This window comes from Pholis gunnellus (genome assembly GCF_910591455.1).
Source record: "Pholis gunnellus genome assembly, chromosome: 7".
Classification (NCBI taxonomy): Eukaryota; Metazoa; Chordata; class Actinopteri; order Perciformes; family Pholidae; genus Pholis; species Pholis gunnellus.
This window is the reverse complement of record NC_136533.1, coordinates 5746994-5767729: the sequence shown is the minus strand read 5'-3', so window position 1 is coordinate 5767729 and position 20736 is coordinate 5746994. Positions and strand designations below refer to the sequence as shown.

The 20736-nt window shown below is 41.3% G+C and overlaps 1 protein-coding gene across 1 annotated transcript in view; it reads left to right on the top strand.

Annotated features, from left to right (window-relative positions):
- cspg4 (chondroitin sulfate proteoglycan 4) overlaps positions 1-20736 on the top strand; it is a gene marked incomplete at its 5' end in the record, with an annotated part of 67002 nt that overhangs the window by 17815 nt on the left and 28451 nt on the right. Inside the window, one exon of the mRNA XM_079162447.1 lies at positions 19089-19252. Coding sequence (XP_079018573.1) covers positions 19089-19252 — 164 coding nt within the window. The remainder of the gene's footprint in view (positions 1-19088; positions 19253-20736) is intronic.

The window sequence follows — 20736 nt, the reverse complement described above, 5'->3', positions numbered from 1 at the left end:
TTCTTTCCATTTGTACTTTCCTCTGCTTCACTTAGTCAAGTGTCGGTTGGAGCAGATTCTTGAGGACACAAAGACTCCTTTTACAGTAGCCATCTGAAAAATAACTTTCGTTGCCATTTGTTTGGTTTGCTTTTTTTGGGAGGGGGGGGAGAGGCAGTTTTCTCCACAGCCTGAGTTGTATGGGCCCTCCCTTTTGCAACAGAGTCACCCCGCAGCTTCTAAATGTTTAAAAAAGGAGCCTTCTTCCAGTCCATCCAAAACCACCTCAACGCTTGGCAGTTAGAGGACGAATGCAGTTGAAAAACCAAGCGAACACATTCCATGTCATGTGCTACACAAAACAATGTCGGTTGTGCTTGCAAGGCTGTGTGATTGTGAGCAATTCAGCTTCCCAAAAGATGTGTCAACTAACTGCAACTCCGGCACTTTCTGTTGACCAGTATGTTTGTTTACCATGTGGCAGGACCATTACTGTTGATATACTCTCCATATGGTAGGTGTGGAGGGCGATGAGTACTTCAGAGATATGGAATTTGTCAACACTTGGCAACACCCGGCTTCATATTCATGACATTAAGCTGTGGGCACATTCACACTGGGGAGCCACCAGCGTTAACTGTGACCTACGTGTCTTGCTCAAAGGCACCTCATTGGACCTTTTCAGTGGGAGGAAACGGCATTACTCAACCCCCGGCTCATTTGGGGATTCAAACTGACATCCCTGCAGTCATAAACCCTCCTCTACAACCTTCATGCCACCAGCACATGCATATGCTTTCGCTTAATCAGGAGGTCCTTTATCAGCATCGGAGGCTGTGTGTTTATGCCTGTTTGTGCCTGAGTGGATTGAATTGAGCGTGTCTGTGGCTCATTGGGAGGTTTCTGTGAGAGCCGGAAATGAGGATCCTCGTGTGTTTATATGTGTGAGTTTTCATGCGTGTGGCCATCTGAGGCATGAAGACAGATGGATGAGTCATACATTTTAAGTTTCTCACTTCTGTTGCTGCCAAAATATTCAGTTCCGTTTTTTCATTTTTATTCATATTTATGTCCTTTTGTTGTTTTGTGAAAAAAAAACGTTTTGACAAACCTGTTTGCCAAAAAATATGGTTTGGAAATAAATGTAGATTCCTCCCAATGATGACAATTATGTATTTCATGAATTCATTAAAACACCATATCAATATATCAGGTAAAGTTTAGACAATGTTATTGTGCAGTGGATATTAGAAGTTATAAAACAGTACACTGACTTCATGCAGCATTAACAACTTATATTTAAATACAAAAATCACTGAAAATATCCACGCCAGACAGCCAACCCTGTCTCTTACAAACGTACCCATTCAACTAACCTGCACACTCAAAAAAAATGTCCTGTAGATCCCTAAGTACCTGGTCTCATATGTCTGACAAAGACAGCTACATACGCTGCCAACTGTTTAGAGATGGCTTGTTAAACGTTAATTATGCTGCCGTCACTGAGCGCTTGCACATTAGTCAATTAACTTGAATAAAAACCACCTCTGCAGGTGGGCTGCCAATATTCTGCAATGTGTGGCTCTTTAGTTCACTTAAAGGAAAGTGCAAAGCGGCAGTGAATTACCTGTAGCTCCTCTGAAAGTGGGTGTTTTTATGGAAAGCCAGGATAGTGATCTGGCTTTTCTAACCTTTTCCTACCTCCTGACATCAACTTTTATCTTCGTTGGGCAGAAAACAGAAGTGTGTACAAGCTGTGTGGCCAAAATTAGTGTTTTGTTTTTTAATTTGTCAGAAGACTACCCATCTCAAAAATCCATCAAAGTCTGTTAAACTTGAACCATCTGAAAATGTGCAACATCAAACCAGCCCTGAGAGGCTCTCGGCGTCTTTGTCTCTTTGGTTGGACTTGTCATTAAGTCTGGGTTATGTTTGGGTGCAAGCGCTCAGTGGCTTTACAAATTGGTTCAAAGGGACTGAGTTACTGGAATCAAAGCAAATCTGCACACACTAAAAGAGATAGAAATGGCATCACCCACACACATGATGGGAAAAACTGTGCGATAATGCGTTTTTATTAAAGTCTGACCCTAATAAGAGTATAATCGCATTGGGAGCTGTGAAATCATGTTCACCCATTAGCAAAAGGAAACACACTTCTCAGTCTCTCCGATTAGTCCAAGAAGCTCCCAAAAGGGCTGTTAGCATCCACACTCGAGAATGTATTTAAATCCGGAGGAATTTTAATTACACTCGGATAGCTTTTAACTGGGTTAGCGTGTGTTGTTTGAATGGTTAATTAATGGTTTTGTAAGCTGCTTTCATTTCATCTGTAAACTCCAAGCGTAGTAAACAAGCAGACATCCTCATCACAGGTGACGTCCGGTACTTATTTTTAGCATAAAAAAAACATTCAAACATATTTACCATATTATATTATTCAGTCATTGGGCTTTAAGTACTTAAATACAGTCTCCATTTTACAAAAATTGAGTTTTCTCATGTTTCAATTTCAGATTCATTGTTGAATGTCTGCCACTGCTGGTGATCAGCTGATTGACTGATTGTTTGAATGATTTAAACACTCTATGTTTCTGTTTTTCAAGCCTCTTTGAGAAATGAGAGAATTCTACTCATTGAATTAAAAAAGAAGAATCCACTAAGAAAACATCACATTTCTCCATTCATCAAAGGTTAGAAATGCTGTGGCATTTTTATACGATGAAGGAACTGCGTTTTTTCTCATTTGTTTGTCTGATGTGTGAGGCTGCAAGATACTTTTTTGAGATGCAGTGTGTTGCCAGCTTGACAGGTCATCCAGATCTGTGAAATACTCAAGAAGCTAATCCTCAGATTTATGATTATCATATCTGTTGCCGTGGAATTTGATCTCCCTGTGAGGTATGAGACGTAATATATGCATGTTCAGACCATCTGGTGCATCGGCTCTCACACATACTGACATTCTGTGACATTTGCTTACTGAGCGGGTAAGCGCCGGTGAACACATCTGCACATGGTTTATGTTTGCTTAGTACTGTAGGAGCCTCCCCCCCCCGTGTTTTACATGTGAAAGTATATCATCTTTACTTTAATGGGGTGAAAAGAGAGAACGGAAAAGTTTAATCTTCACAAACCTGTCCTCTTCCCAAATGAGCCAGATGGAACATAAAGCATGATAATTCCCTTTTTTTGGAAAAAGTTCAAGGAGTTTTACACAACCAACATTCAAGTAACAACTAATGAATCACACTGAATGTCCCATATACAGGTGTGCAAGGGGGATTTTTGCAGCAGGTCAAAAGAAGAGCGAGTAAAGCAGAGAAAGCCTGCCTGAAACTTTAAGCCCCTCAAAAAATCGAACTTTAAAAAGGGATTATCACCGTTTTCCTGACTTTTGGATGTTTGGCTCCATAATCGAGCCCAAGATTTTTTTTTACACAGATTGAAGTGCTCCTCTGTGTCTGCTGTACTCAAGTTCCTTTTAACAACCATTTATTCTGTAATAGTCCTCAACACACACACTGTGATTATGAATGAGCTGAAGAAGTTGAAAATGTCATCCATCAATAGACATTGATTAAAGTGAATCACTGTGAAATCTCTGTACTGTTTAAGGCTACATTAGGCAAGTTAGTGCACATTAAAATATCAATTTCTTATTGAACCAATGTGACTGAAGTGGGACTGTAACAGGGAGGAACAGCAGTAATTGCAGAAGTAAAATTGAGTGATGGTGATGTGATAGAACTATTGTCTTTGTCATGTGATACCACCCACCTTTTTACCACTCACCACAATGTTGTGTATTTCTTAGAGTCATGAGTTGAAGCTTTTGTCACAACAAGTCATAATTGTTCTTTGTTGAATCCTGGAAGACCTGTCAATCAAGTCAACATAACCCTCAAAGCACACCCTCTGCACATCCTGATATCATCTTAATGAAACAGCAGCTGTCAAAATTGACATCTGGATACACAATAGAAGGCGTAAACATAGCAAGGCCATCACATCTTGTGAAAAACATATATCGGCTCTCAAAGCAAGAGTCCTCATTCATTTCCTGCATCTCAAGACCATGAAAGATTCAGCCACGGTGATTGAAACTTAAAAGCAAAACACAGTCTTCCTAAAACAGTGAGCAGTCTGTCTAGAAAAAGAGACAGATTTTTGGTCGCCCTTGGCATCCTTTGATATGAAGCGATCACACAGTAGTTGGTGCAGCTGACCGATGTCTGAATACATGTTAGACCTTAAACTTTAAAACGCCCCTTTTGACCATTTGTTGAGCTGCCGGTTGTGCAAAAAATCGAAGACTTAAATATAAAACGTAAATGAAATGAAATGTTGCATCAGAAAGTGAAAGTCTACTTCTTGCCGGTAAAAGGCGATCCTGTATGTACAGTAATTAGCCTGCAAGACTGTAAAACAAGACATGCGGTCAGGGAGCCAATGTCGGCTGAATGGCAGCATGTTAAGCACATGTTCATAAAACATTAGGAGGGAAATGGAGAAGAAACAAGGTGAAGGACAGAACATTTGCTCCAGAAGGGACCATTATCTGTAATGGCACCCATCATGACATACTTCCGCTCATTCACAATGAGCAGAGAATTAGACTCTTTGATGGAATTAATTTGCATATTTTAAACACAAGGTACACAATCTGTTCTTAGTATGCTGCTATGTATGATATTTTATGTTCCTTATCATAATGTGCAATAATCCTGGGGCTAACTCTCCAATAGAAGAACAAGTCTGCTATTTACTTATACATCAACCGTTAAGACTTTGTTGATTAGGACATATAGCTTTTCGCATAAGTCATGTATGTAGCCAACAAATGAGAGACGGCGATTCAAATCTGCTAGCAGCAGCCGTCACTACATCCGGCAAAACACATGGTCGACAGGTAGAAATGAGGAGCCTGCTTTTGTCTATTTCTGTCCGAAATGGAGGACACTTTGTTTAAACATTTACCATTGATTTTCACTGGGGACTCCACAGCTGGCTCAGCAAACTTTCTGTGGCAGCCATTACATGGGTTAGATGCATCTCATAGGTGCCCACAGCCTCCCAGCTTTGGCGTTTCTAGCTACCTGCCAAAAGCCCGTCATCCTCCATTCTCTAGATGGTGGCGAGGACAAAACGAAAATACGAGTCGTTTTCTCGTTTCTACCACTTTGGATGTAATCCAATGAACAAACACACAGACCCTGTACCTTCGACGTGATTGACATGCCCTTGGGAAAGCTCTACGTCTTGGACTAAGGACAGACTGGATGCTACAGTGATTCACTATTGCCTCAACCACAATACACAAAGGGGCTAACTGGTTAGGATGCTCTTGGTGTATTGAATAGTGTTAGTGCCGTCGAGGCTTTATTCAAAAGTAAGATGTATAAGAGTTAAGAAGCAATGTTGTGGACAGATTTGAATTACTGACTCACATTTAGCAAGTAAAACCTTTCATACAATCAATACCTGGATTTACGAATAGACTCTTAAACCCTCCGGGGTTTGTGGTTATTTCTTTCTCCACCACGTCAACGTTTCCTCCCTCTGGTTCTGTTCTGTTTTTGGCTACAGGGTCTGGTGAAGGCAAGCATTGATTTTAGTCATGGGCTTTGTTTTAGTCTTCAGTCAGGACAGTGACTGTCTCAGTGGAGCTTTCGCCTCTGGCATTGAATAAAAAACACATTCCTCACTTCCACTCATTTCACTCGCCCCTGTTGACGATCTCTCTCTCTCTCTCTCTCTCTCTCTCTCGCTCAGATTGACACTGTGTTTCAACATCGCGCTCCTCCAAACCCTGGATTCATCAGAATCTGACAGCCTTGTCAATATTCACCACACAAATTGGGCAAAAAGCCATCTAGCGTCTCAATGAGATGAACAAATGTGTTCATGAATCTAAATCTAGCGGCGGGGCTGTCAGCATTGTATGTAAAACTACGTGTAGCTATCCGGGTATTATGCACAAAATCTGTGCAAGCCATCTGTGCCTATGGCATGTCTTATACCATCAAATTACTCACCCATGTGTGGCACTTTCATCAGTACACGTAATTGCACCATGGCAAGATAAAAGATTTGTTTAACGGATGATGGATGAAAGGCTTGCAAGATGCACGCAGTTTGAATTGTCAGATACATTCCAACACAAGTTTAAAGAACATGTGCACTACAACATATACCGGGTAATGGAGGCCATGATAGTTTATTGATGAAGCAGCCTTGAGACACAAATGCCTTGAGACAGTTGAGAAATGGATTGGGCGGAGTTTTTTCTCTTTTTTCCCCTTTTCTTTTTTAACCTAGTTGTTAATGGTCAGCATCCCATCCCCTAAGTGCAGGGACTCTCCACATGTTCCTGTTTTTCTAGCCATGTTTCCAAGTTAAATCGATATCTAATACTGAATTGGTCAGTAAAAAAAAGATGAAACTATAAAGGTGCATCTCTACCAGGTGCGTCTGGGACAACCACTGCTGTATTGTGTGATTGAATGATTACAAGCGGTGCTGTAAAGCGTCATCAAACAGACTTCATTCAAATTTAAAAACCAGTGGTGCTGTAACATTATACAGGCAATGGACTCAAAGTTCTCATATAATTCACTTCACGAAGACACTTAATACAATCGTGCCAAAACGCAACGGTAAACTCACCGAGCTGTCTTGTCTGCTGAGTGGTTACGAGGTACAGCAGTGTGTGCGCTGATAGTTCTGTTTGCTGTTAGCATCGCCAAACACTGCAAACTGTTATCCGCACACTGTGGCCGCAGAGTAGACAATGCCACGTGGTTAATGTTGTGAAACGATGCGTGAGGTTTAGGCAACCAAACTACTTGGTTAAAGTTATAAAAAAACATTATGGTTTGTGTTAAGTAAATAACGTACCGAACAGAACGATGTAACTACTGGCCATAAACAACAACGCCCTTAGCGGACTTTCTTTTACGTAACGTTATGTAAAAATCGTAAAGTCAATGCTTGCTTTTGGTCATATCCTCTTCATTACAACCACGTAACTTTCAATAGCTGTCGCTCATCACTTTTTCTGACAGAATGCAAAAACAACCACATTAAACACAGTTGTGGTTCACAGAAACGCACAATGGCAACATTTTCTCCTGACGATTGGGCTGTCTGAGCGTACCTGAAGGCTACATTCAGCTGTCACAGGTTAATCCTTGTATTCAGTGTTCTGGCAATCTAGACAGATCTTCGACTGCGGTACAATAGTTTCACTTTCAAGGCTCACACCTCCATAGATCAGTTCCGTCGCTGAGAAGCAGTCAACCTCCAACAATGGCTGCACTGATCCGCTGTCATCCTCGAGGTGGGTGGCGCAGCATGGGAGGGAGTTTTACTTCAGCACGGTCTTCTGCAACACATACGGTCGTTTCAAACACAGTGATGAGCATTTAGTTGAATCAGCCATGCAAATTTGGGGGTTACAAAAAACGATTAACAACTTCTCTCAGATAAAATGAAGAAATAACACTGTAATCAGTCAGAGGCAATGAGGTGCATTACTCGTAATTACATCTGTTGGAGACACAAAGAAGTTGTTGGAACAACAGCCCATTCAAACTCCCTGCTCTTGTTATCATCTAAATGCAAATTGGATGTAATAAGGACGTTGTCTGTCTATCTACAGAAGATTTCTGCCAACGTACAGGAACAGCAAAAAGGGAAAAAAGGCTGTCTGATGTAGCTCTCACTCTTTGTACTTTTTTATAGCCCCAGAAGCATCCTTCCAAAGGTCTTTTTAATCATATATCTCTCTCTCTGAACATTTTGTCTTTCTAAATGTTTCCAATGTTGTTTTGTGCTTTCTGTCTTTGAGGCATCCCTGGGGTTTGGCAAGCCATGATGCGCATTAACTCGTGGCACTGTGTCTTCAATTCTGACTCATGACCCTTGTCACAAGTAACCCTTTCTCTGAGGACTTTCACACAAATCCACCAATGAGTCTTCACGTGAAAAATAAAGACAGCATTGGTTGTTCATTCCAATGCATTTGACGATCTCTTTTCACATTTTCCTGATGAGTGACCTTTTGCGGGTCGTGCAAATAATGACTGTTCTGTCAGTAGCAACGGTGGACCTACGATCACTTTGTACACAACCACAAAACCTCGTATCTGCACCTTCCTGTCTCACATAACCCCTTTGGATTGTAGGGAGGATGCAGCAGCTGCAGCCAAAGTAGAACTTCCGCACCCTGCTTTTATCCTGGACTATAGTGGCCAAGATGGATGATTCTGTCTCAAATGTTGCAAACTATAAGTGAATATAGTGCTTCCAGGTGAAGTAATGTCTGGCAGCCATATTGGAGGTATTTAGATCTTGAGAAAAAGTGTCCGTCTTGTCCAGCTCAACAGAATTCAGTCGACATTGTGAAAACAGCCATCAGCAACTGCAAAGCCTTCATTTTGAAAACTATGACAGACGGCTGTAGAGAAACAGTTTTTACCAGCAAGGTGAAGGACGGTGCAGCATTCAGAGATTACACCGTTGGACTTCCGCTGTTGTGTACATCTGTGCACAGCACCGATGCCAAAGGGCGTGAGTTATACCGTAAACAGTGGCCTGTGTTTGAGGATGCATGTTGCCACGACGTCCCTCCAGGCCCACTGCGGTGTGCAGAGTGGCTGCAGTCAGTGAATGATTTGGCAGGAACGCAGAGTTTCTTTCCCCTTTTGGGCAATTTTGTCACCACATGTTTTAAACCATTACCACAGATGTGGCATGAGTGTTTAGGCCCAACAAGACCGGTGTTTACATTAAATGTGGATTCTATGTTGAGGCCTCATATTCCATGTGTAGGCAGGGATGACCTCACAAAGCAGATGACACAATTCTTTTTTGGATTGAGAAAATTGACTTGAAGTTTGTTGTTTGATCCCCGAACTGAACAAATCTGGTAGAGAGACGGCAAAGAGCAGTGTTTGTTCCTTCGTCGAATTACCACTGCTTAGGAGCTCTTGAGCAAGGACTTACCTCCCGTTGCATTGTTGGATTCCAGGTGTGTGTATGTATGTAACTGCGGGGAGCAGGGCGTTCCTGGAAAAAGTAATTCACGCTCAGTGAATTTACTGTTCACAGAAAGCTTAAACAATCAAGGTAGACCTTTTCACACTGGACCAAATCCACACTTGTGCCACTTAAAGCCTTTTCAAATAACCATTACTGTTTTCATTTCTTTGGTTTGAGGTCTTTAGACTAGTATACCACAATGTCTCTCTCAAAACTAATATGAGGCTCAATAGATTGTTAATAAAGCACTTGTGATTTGTCTCTTGAATTTTTACAAATCACAGCTGCTTTTATCAGCTCAGATATACATTTGTTTATTGTACAGAGGAGAGAGAAAGAAGACCGTTTCAAATTCAAATCCCCAAAGGGGTTCCTCCATGTACCAACCACCACCATTTTCCACTGAAATCAGAGCTATCCATCTTCAAGTCAGTACTGCGATAATGAAACCAAACTGCAAATTGTGGAAAAATTAAATGGATGTACAAGTTGCAGCCGGAACATTAGAGTGCTGTAAAAATTGTTTTGCAGTGTTCCCGGTCTTTTCCATATTATAGGCTATTCAGTTTCCTCGGGTAGAGGGAGATTGAGAGTAGGACACCACAACTTTTTTCTGCCAAAAGAAAGGTTGTGGTGCTGTTGAGAGAAAAGTGGCTGGGTGGAGCAGGGTGGGCCTCTCCAACGGTAGCCTGGTGGAAAACAGTTATGCGAACGGCGGGAGACGGTGGGCTGACTCAGCCAGCAGGCCTGTGAAGGAGCGACTGCCAGGTTGTGAGATGTCTAACTCATAGTGGAGAGAGTGTGTGTTCATGGCCACTAATATGTGCATGGCTGAGTGTTTATGTTTGCACGATGTACTTCTGTCTTTGGGTGTGTACCTTGGAATAGTTTAGAGTAACGCCGGCTGATGGAAGGTTTTGAGAGCAGACATCTGGATAAAGCATTTATCTGGACCTGAATTCAGTTCAGAGTTAAGCGAGACAGAGGTGTCTCCAGGGTTCAGGGGGGAAGGAGTGAGGTGGTTGGGAAGAAGGATGGGGGGGGGGAGCAGTCTGAGCCGGAGAGGGGCAGTCTGGCGGTGTGTGTGCCTTCAGCTGGTTCTCATTATGGGGCTAATGTGACACTCTGATCTCAAACACACACTGACTTTACAGACCCAGGTTAAAGCCGGATATGGGTTTTGGGGGGCCCCTTCACTGCAGCTTCTGTATCACAGTTTCCGTTCTTGATGCACGCGGAGGACTGAGGGCCTCATTTACAGAAAGGCCTCACTATCAAATTTGGTCACGGAAAAGTGAGCAGCTATGACGCTTGGAACTGATGTGACAAATGGTTCCTAGACGTTTGGTTTCAATGAGGTTAGAAATATGAAGCGTTCATGATGTTTTATCATGGTTTTTTTGCGCAGAATTTGAAAATGAATTTAACATAGAATTTGGTCTAGAGTGATGAGTATGGAGAGCAGTCAAGTCCTAAAACTGTGAATTCAATGCTTAGTTCGATTCAGACACTTTACTTATTATTAGACCAAACCTGTACCAAACACTCTAATCGTCAGCCTTGACAGCAACACTGGTATTGTCTTCACCTTGTTTGTGTGTCATCATGGTCCTGGAGACACTTACTGTAGCGAGACCTACCACAGAAGTTTGAAGATGGGTGTGGTCCGAGCAAAGGTGCCAGAAGTAAGACACTGACTAGGCCATTGAGAGAAATGTTTGTTTCGGGTCAAAGACAATTTGACATTTGGATCAAGGAATCCAGAATTTCTCAATATAAAGTACCTCAAAATTGTTGTTGTAGCAGCTGTACTAAAACCCAGCACAAGTATCAAGATCTACATAGAATCTCTTGGAGCAATTTTGACATATGGCAAATACAAAATGGTACAAAATGGTTGATTTATGAAATCTGTCTAGGAAGTATTTGGGACCTCCATCAGCAGCCGATCCCACTGTAAACCCCATTACTATCAAGTCTTCCCCGGCACCGGATCCCAGCTGAGCAAAGTTTCCCGGGGGTCCAGGTCCTACATTTTTTCCCCAGTGTTGATGTTTAAGGGGAAAGATTTATGACACTGAGATGCTACTTGGCAAAGTGTTTTCCAGCCCACTGAAAAGCCAATGTCATGCTGATAATTAGTAGTGGAGTGACTGACGCCTGCACTCTTACTCAACAGCTGAATGGAGCTATTGATATGCTTAAAATGACTGCCAACGGTGAATGAGGCAGACCTTGAGAAAATCATGCTCAGAGCAAACATGCAAACATACCTTTTCAATACCCCTGAAAAAGAGTGATGGTGGGTAATTACGAGACCAAACCATAGTGCTGTCAAGTGCTCTCTGCTCATTCATACTTTTGACAGTTTAAATCACGCCTCAGACGCTCTCAACAGTATGCAACAGTGAACCGGTCGTGTGTATGATGGAAACATTTATTAAACCCACACAAAACCTCAAAAGTGCATTATGCTGACATTAAGTGAAGTACCGTAAAATGTAGAAGGGCGTTTGAGTCACGACACAGGCAAGATAAAGAATGTGTTACTGCTCATGTTAAGGCTGGAAGACCTCATATTTAAGAGTAAAGGAATACTCCACTGAAAGTCTGTTTACTATTACATATTTGCGCTATCTTCAATGCTTTTAATGATTTTTGCCACCAAGAGTTAGCGAAAAAGTATCTTTTTTTGATGGCCTGTTTTTTGTAATGGCTGAAAATAAACAATAAAACTTCAAACAAAAGAGTAATTTAATATGCAATATATGACGCACTTTAGCTGCAGCCCAAGCCTCCAGGAAGAGCGCCGGATTTTCAAGCCAATTTCATTGTAGTGGCCAAACCGTGGAATTACAACTTCCATGTTTCGGCACATGACTTTTTATCGTAGACTTACATTGGTAAAAGAGACATCTCTAACTCAACAGATATTTAAATTGTATTCTATTTTGAGGTAAATCAATTTCCCAGTACGAACACTTAAACAGCACTTTAAATCCTAAAAGTTGTAAAATCTCCTAATTGCCAAATCCATTCATTTCCTTAGGCATAGTGAACTGCCGTGCATGTGAGAGGGCCGTGCAGTTGTGAGGCGGGATTAAAGGAAAGGTTTCTGCACTTGCTCTATGTGCCCCATAGATGCGGAAGATCCGGGTACTAATAATTGTATGCACCACTGGGCAACTTTCATTTGAATGAACGATGCCCCGTCTCCAACACTGTATCCAGTTCTCATATACATCAACAGGTCACACATTTACATTCAATTACAGGGATTTAGCAGACGCTTTTTTCCAAAGCGACTTACAATATGTGTATTCAACAGCTATTCAAGAGAACTACTAGTCACCAGAAATCATAAGTGCATCTCCTCGTTTACACAAGCATCTAAGAGCATAAACCAGAGCAAGTACAGTGCAGAAACAAACTAATATGAATACAATAAGTGCAACAAACCACTACATAATGTCAAGAATAACACAATAAAGTCAGACATATTGGACTCATCTTTGACAACTTATAGCTTGGATAGCTAACTTACTGTATTTAGTTACATGCTAATGCCATGCAAAAAGTGTCAAAACATTACAAAAAGTCCTACAATTCCTTTTAACCATGCCTGCGATATAAGCACCTAAACCAAGATACATCATATAGGAAGATGAGGGCTTCAGAACGGAGGCCTAAAACAACCAACATTAACATTGTTTTGTTTAATTATCGGTCCTAATCAGTAGATGTAGCAACGGGACACAGAACCTCTGTGCTCGTCCATTTTGTGTTGACATTGTAAATATTAGAACCTTAAGTGGCTCTACTTAAATGCTGTCTAATTTCCTCCTGCAATTAACTTGGACCGTCACTGCTGTGGAACAAAGCCAGCGCAGCCGTGCGTTGCATGAAGTGCTCTCAGTTTTAAAATAAAGTACTGTAGGGTAATGATAATTCCTTATTGACCTTTAATTAAATTTATGAGGATAAGTCAGGTGTAAAAGTACAGAAGTACAGGACACTTTGTATTCCGCAAGATGAGAAATGTATCATTGTATAAGTCTTAAGTTTAATAGTCTATACGGGATTTCCATCACTATTTGGCACTGCTTTCGTCCTTCCTGTCCTCTCCCTTGACACACTTTTATCATGGTGAGATTTCACACTGGAATTCATTACCGGTGTGTTAAAATGTCCCTCAGCTCAAACTATAAACAGCCTTGTTCAAAATGAGGGGAAACAGATAAAGTCAATGTATAAACAATCATTTGCTAGAACGTTCCCTTGCAGTGAATGAGAAACTGGCAAAAGAAAGCGTGTGTGTTAACGGCTGTGGGGGGGCAGAGTTGGTGTGAGGAGGAATATAGGTTGAAATAGTATGAAGAGGGTGGGGGGGGGTCAATCCTCTGATGTCACAGGGGGGTTATTTTAACAGGACCCACCCACTGGGGCCTTGGCAGTTGATGGCTTCCGTAGCTCGGCTGGGCCGACAGAGGCGCGCTTTGTATTAGAAAGTCATAAACTACAGCAGTGCCCTGAGTCACCACAATGCTTCTGTTCACTGCTGTGTTTGTGTTACAATGTTGTGAGGTGAGTGAGATCATGAGCCCAAAGTCATTATGACCAACGAGTCCTTTAGTTGAGTGCGATGAGCCAACAAACTGTGAATTGGTTGCACGCCTTATTCGGCTGGAACATTGGGTTTCAGGAAAGATGTTTACCTTGTAGCTGAAGCCTGGCTCGAAAATTTGAGAATGTCCCATTGTGTAGTTTTGAAGCAGCACACTATTTCTTTGTCCGCTGTCGCCTTGAAATACGGTATGGCAATGTTAACATGAAACTGAAATGCAGCCAACATTTGATGGAAATGTTTTCACTGGCAGCATTGCAAGAGAGTGTGCAGGCCAAAGAGTAGAGTTCATGGCAAGTTTCTGAAGTTTTAAACAATGATCTCCAGTGATTTGTTTGGATGCCGTGTGTTCTGTCGCTACTTCTCCTCTATATAACCTTCCACGTCTCTGATTTCCTGTTCTCAATCTCATCTCAATCCAGTGAAAGTCTGTCGTCCTCGACAAAACAAGTTTGCTACAGAGATAAAATGTCCCTTTCCTTTTTTCTGTCTCTTTCCAAAGAAAGTGGACTTTTCCCTATTCATTGTGTATAGAAACCCGGCCTTTCAGATCCCCTCTCAAATTAACAGCACAAACTCAGACAACACTGAGTCTTTCACATCCTTTCCACGCTTTCCCTCCCTTTTTTTCTCACAGGTCCATTTTCCTAAACTGAAATTACATTACACTGCCATTCTCCTTTCACGGGGAAAGGTCATAATTTTTCGTTGCTGCCGCCACCCCCTTTTCTGTTGTGTAAGTGTACGTTTTACAAAGAAGGAGCCTGAAAAATCATTGCCAGGGAGGCCACCCGCTGAGGCTCCACAAGCCTGTGTTTTTTATTGTATTGTACCTCCTCACTCTGGTCAGCGTTGGAGTGTCTCAGAGGGATGCAGATGTAGGTGGGGATTTGAAAGAGGACCAACGTGATGTTGTGTTTGCTTTCACACCGACATAGTCTGGCCTGAGAAATGGCTCTATAAAAGCTTGTAAAAGTGTGTCCCTAGTGATTTCTGAAAAAGTCAGCGGGGAAGGGGCAGAGGGGGGAGGGGGTCCTTATAAAGCAGCGCTGTCAAGGTATGTAGAGTTGTGGCTCTGCTCTCTGCTGTTTAACAGTGCTGGAGTTAGCAGTATTTTTTTTATACAGACTGCTGTATTCAGAGTCAGGTCTGTAAACACGTTGCACCAACACGGTCACTTCCTTTAAAGAGCAGCTATGTGCTGTGATCAGTGTTGGGAATATCATTTGATGTTGTTGCATTCATCTGAATCAACACACAGGTTACCAAACAAAAACTGAAGTGGCAATTGTTCATCATTAAGTGTTTTTTCCAATTATAACTGAACATTTTGAAACACTAACCTATGGAAGCTCACGTCCACAGGAATGCTCTGGCAACTCTGTTACCTAGATAGACACCATGCATTTGCTTTGCTAATTACATAATTGCTGTAGGGATTATGTTCAGTGGTAGGTTTTTTTTCCAGGTTGTTGGATTTTTTCTGGGATGTAAACCATTGCCTGGAGCTTCTTCCCACTACCAAAAAATCCCACTAGATATTATTATATGATTCACAACCACTGACGCTGCCAGCCACTGACAATTAGAAGCTAACAAGCTAACTAACTGCAAACAAATTACAGATGCTAACTGCACGACAGCTAGTCACCAATTTTGTAAAAAATAGACTAAATGCTGAAAGTTGTGGAGCTCCGTGTCGCCCCCTTGATGCGCACTGCTCTGCTCGGTCAACCTATCAGCGCTGGTGGGCGGGGCGAGGCCAGATCCTCATTTTCCTTTCGGTGCCGTTTTTTTTTTACATTTACTTTTAACGTGGAAAAACCATATCAAACAAATATTATTTTGTCCAAGAAATAGTCCTTCACAAATATATACATCAATTATGAAAATGATTGCTCTATTTTCTGAATTGATCCAGCATTAGTAGATTTCTGATGTACAGCTGTATGTTCTGATATCTGGGGACTTAACTGGAAATCTAATGTTTATCACAAGCACAAATGCTATTGACCCTTGTGAGTGATGCAATTGCCGGTAATGGCCGTGTTACCATACTGTAAATGCCATTACACCCTTAAAAGCTCTTCAATTATGTATACAGTTAACAACACCCTATCCTTCACATAATTGTCTCCAGAAGCCAGCATGTCCTGTTGTAACAGACACAGCCCAGCAAAGGAAACAAGTGACCAACATAACCACTATTTATAGTGAAGCTAACCATGGTTTAACCATGGGTTACACAAGGAGGTGGGTTGTTTGGATTCTAGGCAGTGCTACCATGGCAATATTGAAGTCGGGGAAAACACACTGGGTATCCTTTACTTCTGCATTTTAAACAAGGAAATCATAGTATTTTAAACAAATGTGGAGCATCGTGTTGATAATAAAGTAGAATTGTGTGTTACTCTGTTTCAGTTCACACTAACATTAGTCAATTACACACTATGTTGTGATTGGGATTTGTGTATTTTCTTTCGTGACCAACACAATCAGAGCACCAAAAGCATCCCGAAGGCTCATCTGCACAGTAAAGTCACAGGACGGAGAGTCGTCCCAAAGGCTCCAATCTTCCTGCACTTGTGGTCAGCGTGTCTCTCTTCCCTGTAGCTTTTTTTCCGGACATGTGTTGCTAGATTGAGACCAAAAGAGGATGGAGACGAGGAGGAGGAAAGGGAAAAGACAGACAAGTAATTCATTCAGGGGCTCGTGAAAGAGAGGAAGACTCGGTTTCCTCGAGCATTATAAATACAAGCGCAGTCAGTCATCAAATTATAGCCATCTGCATTGGCCTGAGACCAGGATTCTGCTTGACGCACAATAAAGTAGTTGTGAGGAGGGGTGTGGTAGCTAAAGGGCATCAGAGACTGTCCTCTTTGGTGGTTAAACCTCCACACAGAGACTGACACCAAAGTGTCGCAGCAGCTTCACAGCTCCAGCTTACACTTTTCGGGAGCAGGGATGATCCTTTACAGATAATGATGCCTTGTCAGCGGAATCACCTCGGCTAGGTCCCATCTACACCCAGCCCCTGAAAGATGGACAATATAGCTGAGTGTTATGTTGCAGGGGAGACAACAGGAGCCGTGTGATGCACATTCTCAAAAGCCCTTCATGATAATGTTTTTCCTTCATCCTGTAGGTATGAGTAACTTTTAGGGGTCAAGGCAGAAAAAGATAGATTTTTAACAGATATTTAAAATGTGCTTTCCCCACATGAAGCCTGTTCTATGCAGAGCTTTATACAGCTTAGATGGGGAACTAATGAATTCCAGGTCCAGGTACACTGCAGAGAGTAAAGCTATTGTGTGTGTCATTAGAAAACGTGCTCCTTTTTCCTGAAGGCAACGGCAGCGAGCTGAATTTGAACCAGAAAATCCCGAGGCAGAATTGTCTTGGCATCGCTCTCTCCTTCAGCTTTTTATCCCCATGCTCAGTGAACAATCCAACAAAAGCTCGGGTTTAAGAACCATGGAGCTCATTGCGATTTTCTTTGTTAATGCAATTGCCTGTAAGAAAAGATTCTGTTCCCCCATTTTTCAGTTTCAGCCTGAAGGCTCCTGTGCAATTAGCACTAGTCTTTCATTTGGAATACTTTAGCCTTACTCGAAACTCTCTGAACAGTACCATAATAGCCTGGAGCACAGTCAGTAACAGCTAATGACAATAGCCTCCGAAAAGTGACATTTTGAAAGTGAATGATGTGTGACTGTGATAATTCCATTTGATTCAGTAATACAAATGATATTTGCATGTTCATCTCAATTCTCGTTTTGAATTACCAGGAAACATCTCATGGCTCTAGTTTTAATAGTGTTTTCCAATGTATTTAAGTTAATTTGTTAGAATTCACGCTATATGGTTTGCGAAATGCAAAATGTGATAATGTCAAAAACTATTTCCTGTGATATTTATTTCTAAGAGCCACCAGCGTGGTGTGACTTTGGCCACAGGAGACCGGTGCTGTGCAGCAGTGTAATCAAATGTCTGTGTATCTGGCCGGGCGCTGAGACCGTTCATCACTGTCTTTGTTCATGACAGAGCAGCCTTGGAAGCAAAAGCAAATGCCTCTTAGTGAAATCACAAAAAGCATGGGCACCATGATAAAAGCTCGCTTTCGTCCTCGCTGACATCAAAATGATTGTCTTTGTTCACATTTCATGTGTTTGTTGCAGATCTGGAGGGGTTAATTTACAAGAAGAGAAACCAAAGAACAAATGTACCCTTCGGTGCTTTGAGGTCGGCAGCGTGGCATTAATGTAGATGCATCACAGACACAAGCTGCCCTTTAAAGGCACACACATACACGCATTTGTTCCCAAGCGGACACTGGCGAATCTTGAGGAAATACCTTTTCCATGTATAGCTATGAATGGGAATGTTTGGTGCCTTATTTTCTCTGACTCAGTCATGTCTGAGAAGTTATTCTGGGAGATTTTTTGCTGCATGGCATTAAGCCCACCACCCTGCTAGGCTACTGGATGCTATACTGTTGATTTTGAAGGAGTATTTTGGTCCACATGATCTCATAGGAATGTTGTAACTTTGACACAGCAATGTCTCTGCTTTACTATTCCAAAGCATTAGCATTTTGTGATCCGAAGACTGCCTTCTTCGCTGTGTTCCAATGAGTTTCTGTGTCTTGTCCCTTGTGAGGGCGAGTGGGTGGCTAATGGAAAGCCCCTTTCCTATATCTCTTGGCTAGGGCCATGGAAACCCAATGCTGAGGAAATGGGGTCTTGGAGGTGGTCCAGTTTAATTTCAGAGCATGTGCACTGGGAAATAATTGACTTCCTTCGTGGTTTACATTTTGTCGAGGGCCTCGGAGAGCACAGTCCGATGCAGGTGGCTGAATTAGCATATCATTGGAAACGAGACAGCTCAAGCCTGGGAAATCCTGCGCCCCAAGTCTCTATATGCCCGGAAAACCTCCGCAGGGGTAATGACTGATGTCTCAGTGAGTGAATCCCTTTGAGGCCAGAGGAGCTCCTCTTCATCCAGGAGCACCTGGAGGGCACCTGATAATATAGAAATCAGTCCTGAGCAAGTTGCACTGTAACGTGACACTCAGGAAAATGCTCATATACAGTAATTAGTTTCTCCAAACCTCCACATTAGAATTCACAGAGTTGCCATCCAGCAGTACAGGATGGGTATATATTGTCTCATGCATGTTATCTTTATGTTATCCCAATGTAGTGATACATGTTGCCACAGTGTCGAGAATGCAAATTGTGAGATTAGACTTATTTTGAAATGGCAAACGACAAAAGTGTCATTATTGTCTCTATTAAAAAGCTCACAGTTAAAGAGAATATGTGTGTGGGGTGACATACAATTAAAATCACTAAATTGCTGCAGATATGCAGCACTTTTGACTTCTAAGCCGACAAGATGCCTCTTTCTTATCTTTATATTCTATTTTCACTCTTCGCAGAATCCTACTTTGGGGACAGCCACTGCAGTTTACAAGCCTTCCAAGATGTCTCCACCTTCCACCTGTCACTACAGATCAAGACGAGTCGACGAAGTGGGCTGCTGTTTCTGGCTGCAGGAATGGAGGATTACCTGTTTCTTGAGCTCCAAAACGGGAAAGTACAGGTAAATGCTTATCAAACTGGGGCGGAGGCCATAATATTTATAGACACTGTCCCAAAGAAAGAAAAAAATGACAATAAATCTGGAAACTTGTATGAGCATGGTTGCATCACTTTGTAAAGGACTTAAATGAAAATGAAATAGAAGCTAAAATATAATCACTGAATTTGTTAATTAGAGGTAAACCAACAGCGGCTAAAACAACTCCTTCCAAAACCTATATCACTTGAAAGAAATAGTTTGATGGCCTCAGATTTTTTTTTGATTCTAAAAACAAAAGGTGAATCATTTTGCTGTCTACTTTTTCCCCCGGGAGAAGCAAGTATGAGGAATTAAATTAGTATTACTTATGTAATAGGTTAAAAAACACATACAGTGTTAGTTTGCATACAGATGTATTACATTACATTTTGGCTAAATATGTAAGTAAATTCATGAATGTCAAAGCAAACCATCATCATTATAATTCATTATTATGCATTTACCAGTGCAAGAGGAATATAGCATCTTGTTCTGTGTTGTTTTGGTGATGCATTATATAAAGCAGTAAAAATGTTCAATACAAATCAATATGATAATAATAATAAATAAACATAAAAATGCAATTTCAGTTGGCTATTAACCTATCAATTCATTCACTACAATAATATCCAAGTCATCACGTATGAAGTTACTCACTTTTGGGCATCTAAGCTGCAAAACACATTTTTAATGCATTTCAAAGCTGTACGATAAATTGCAAACAGTGTGAGAGACATTCAGCTTCAACACTACAACACATTTCATAGGTGCCATTCTGAAAACAAACATGACATTTTACATCTATAATTACTTGTTTGACAGCAGTGAAAAGCAGCAGAATTAGCATCAGGTGTGCTATCACAGAGATTTATATTGATTTCCCCCAGAAAGCACAGTAGCTCTGCAATTTCATGAGGTGAAATCTCAGAAATCTATTAATGTGTAATAAAAGGAAATATTACGTTTCGTGTTTTCTTCATTCTGTTACTCAGAGTGATATGAGATGCACTGAGCAAATAGTCTTATAAGAATTGAATAGCCTTATCTGTCTTGCATGTGTAAGAATTATGTCATTTAACTTTATTTAAGGAAAACGCAGATCTCTGATGTTATCAGTGAATCTTCTTACAGATAGTTCATTTTTAAAATGTAGCTGAGTCAACACTGTGAGCATATCTGAGGAATTGGGGGGCATTGTAGATACACTGCCTTTATCGTAAACGTTAACATAGCAATAAAATAAAGCTTAAATTCAAGTGTTTTGATGAGGACATTTGGGTTGCTATTTGCGCATTCAAGAGAGTTTCTCATAGAGTAAATAATGACAGGACTGAACACACTTGTAGTGTACATCCATTTTAGGGAAGGCATCCATGTGCTGCCAATTTGTTAGATAATGAATAATTACTCACCAATAACGTACCCCAATTTGCATGCACAAAACCTGAAATGTATTGTAAGTTTAA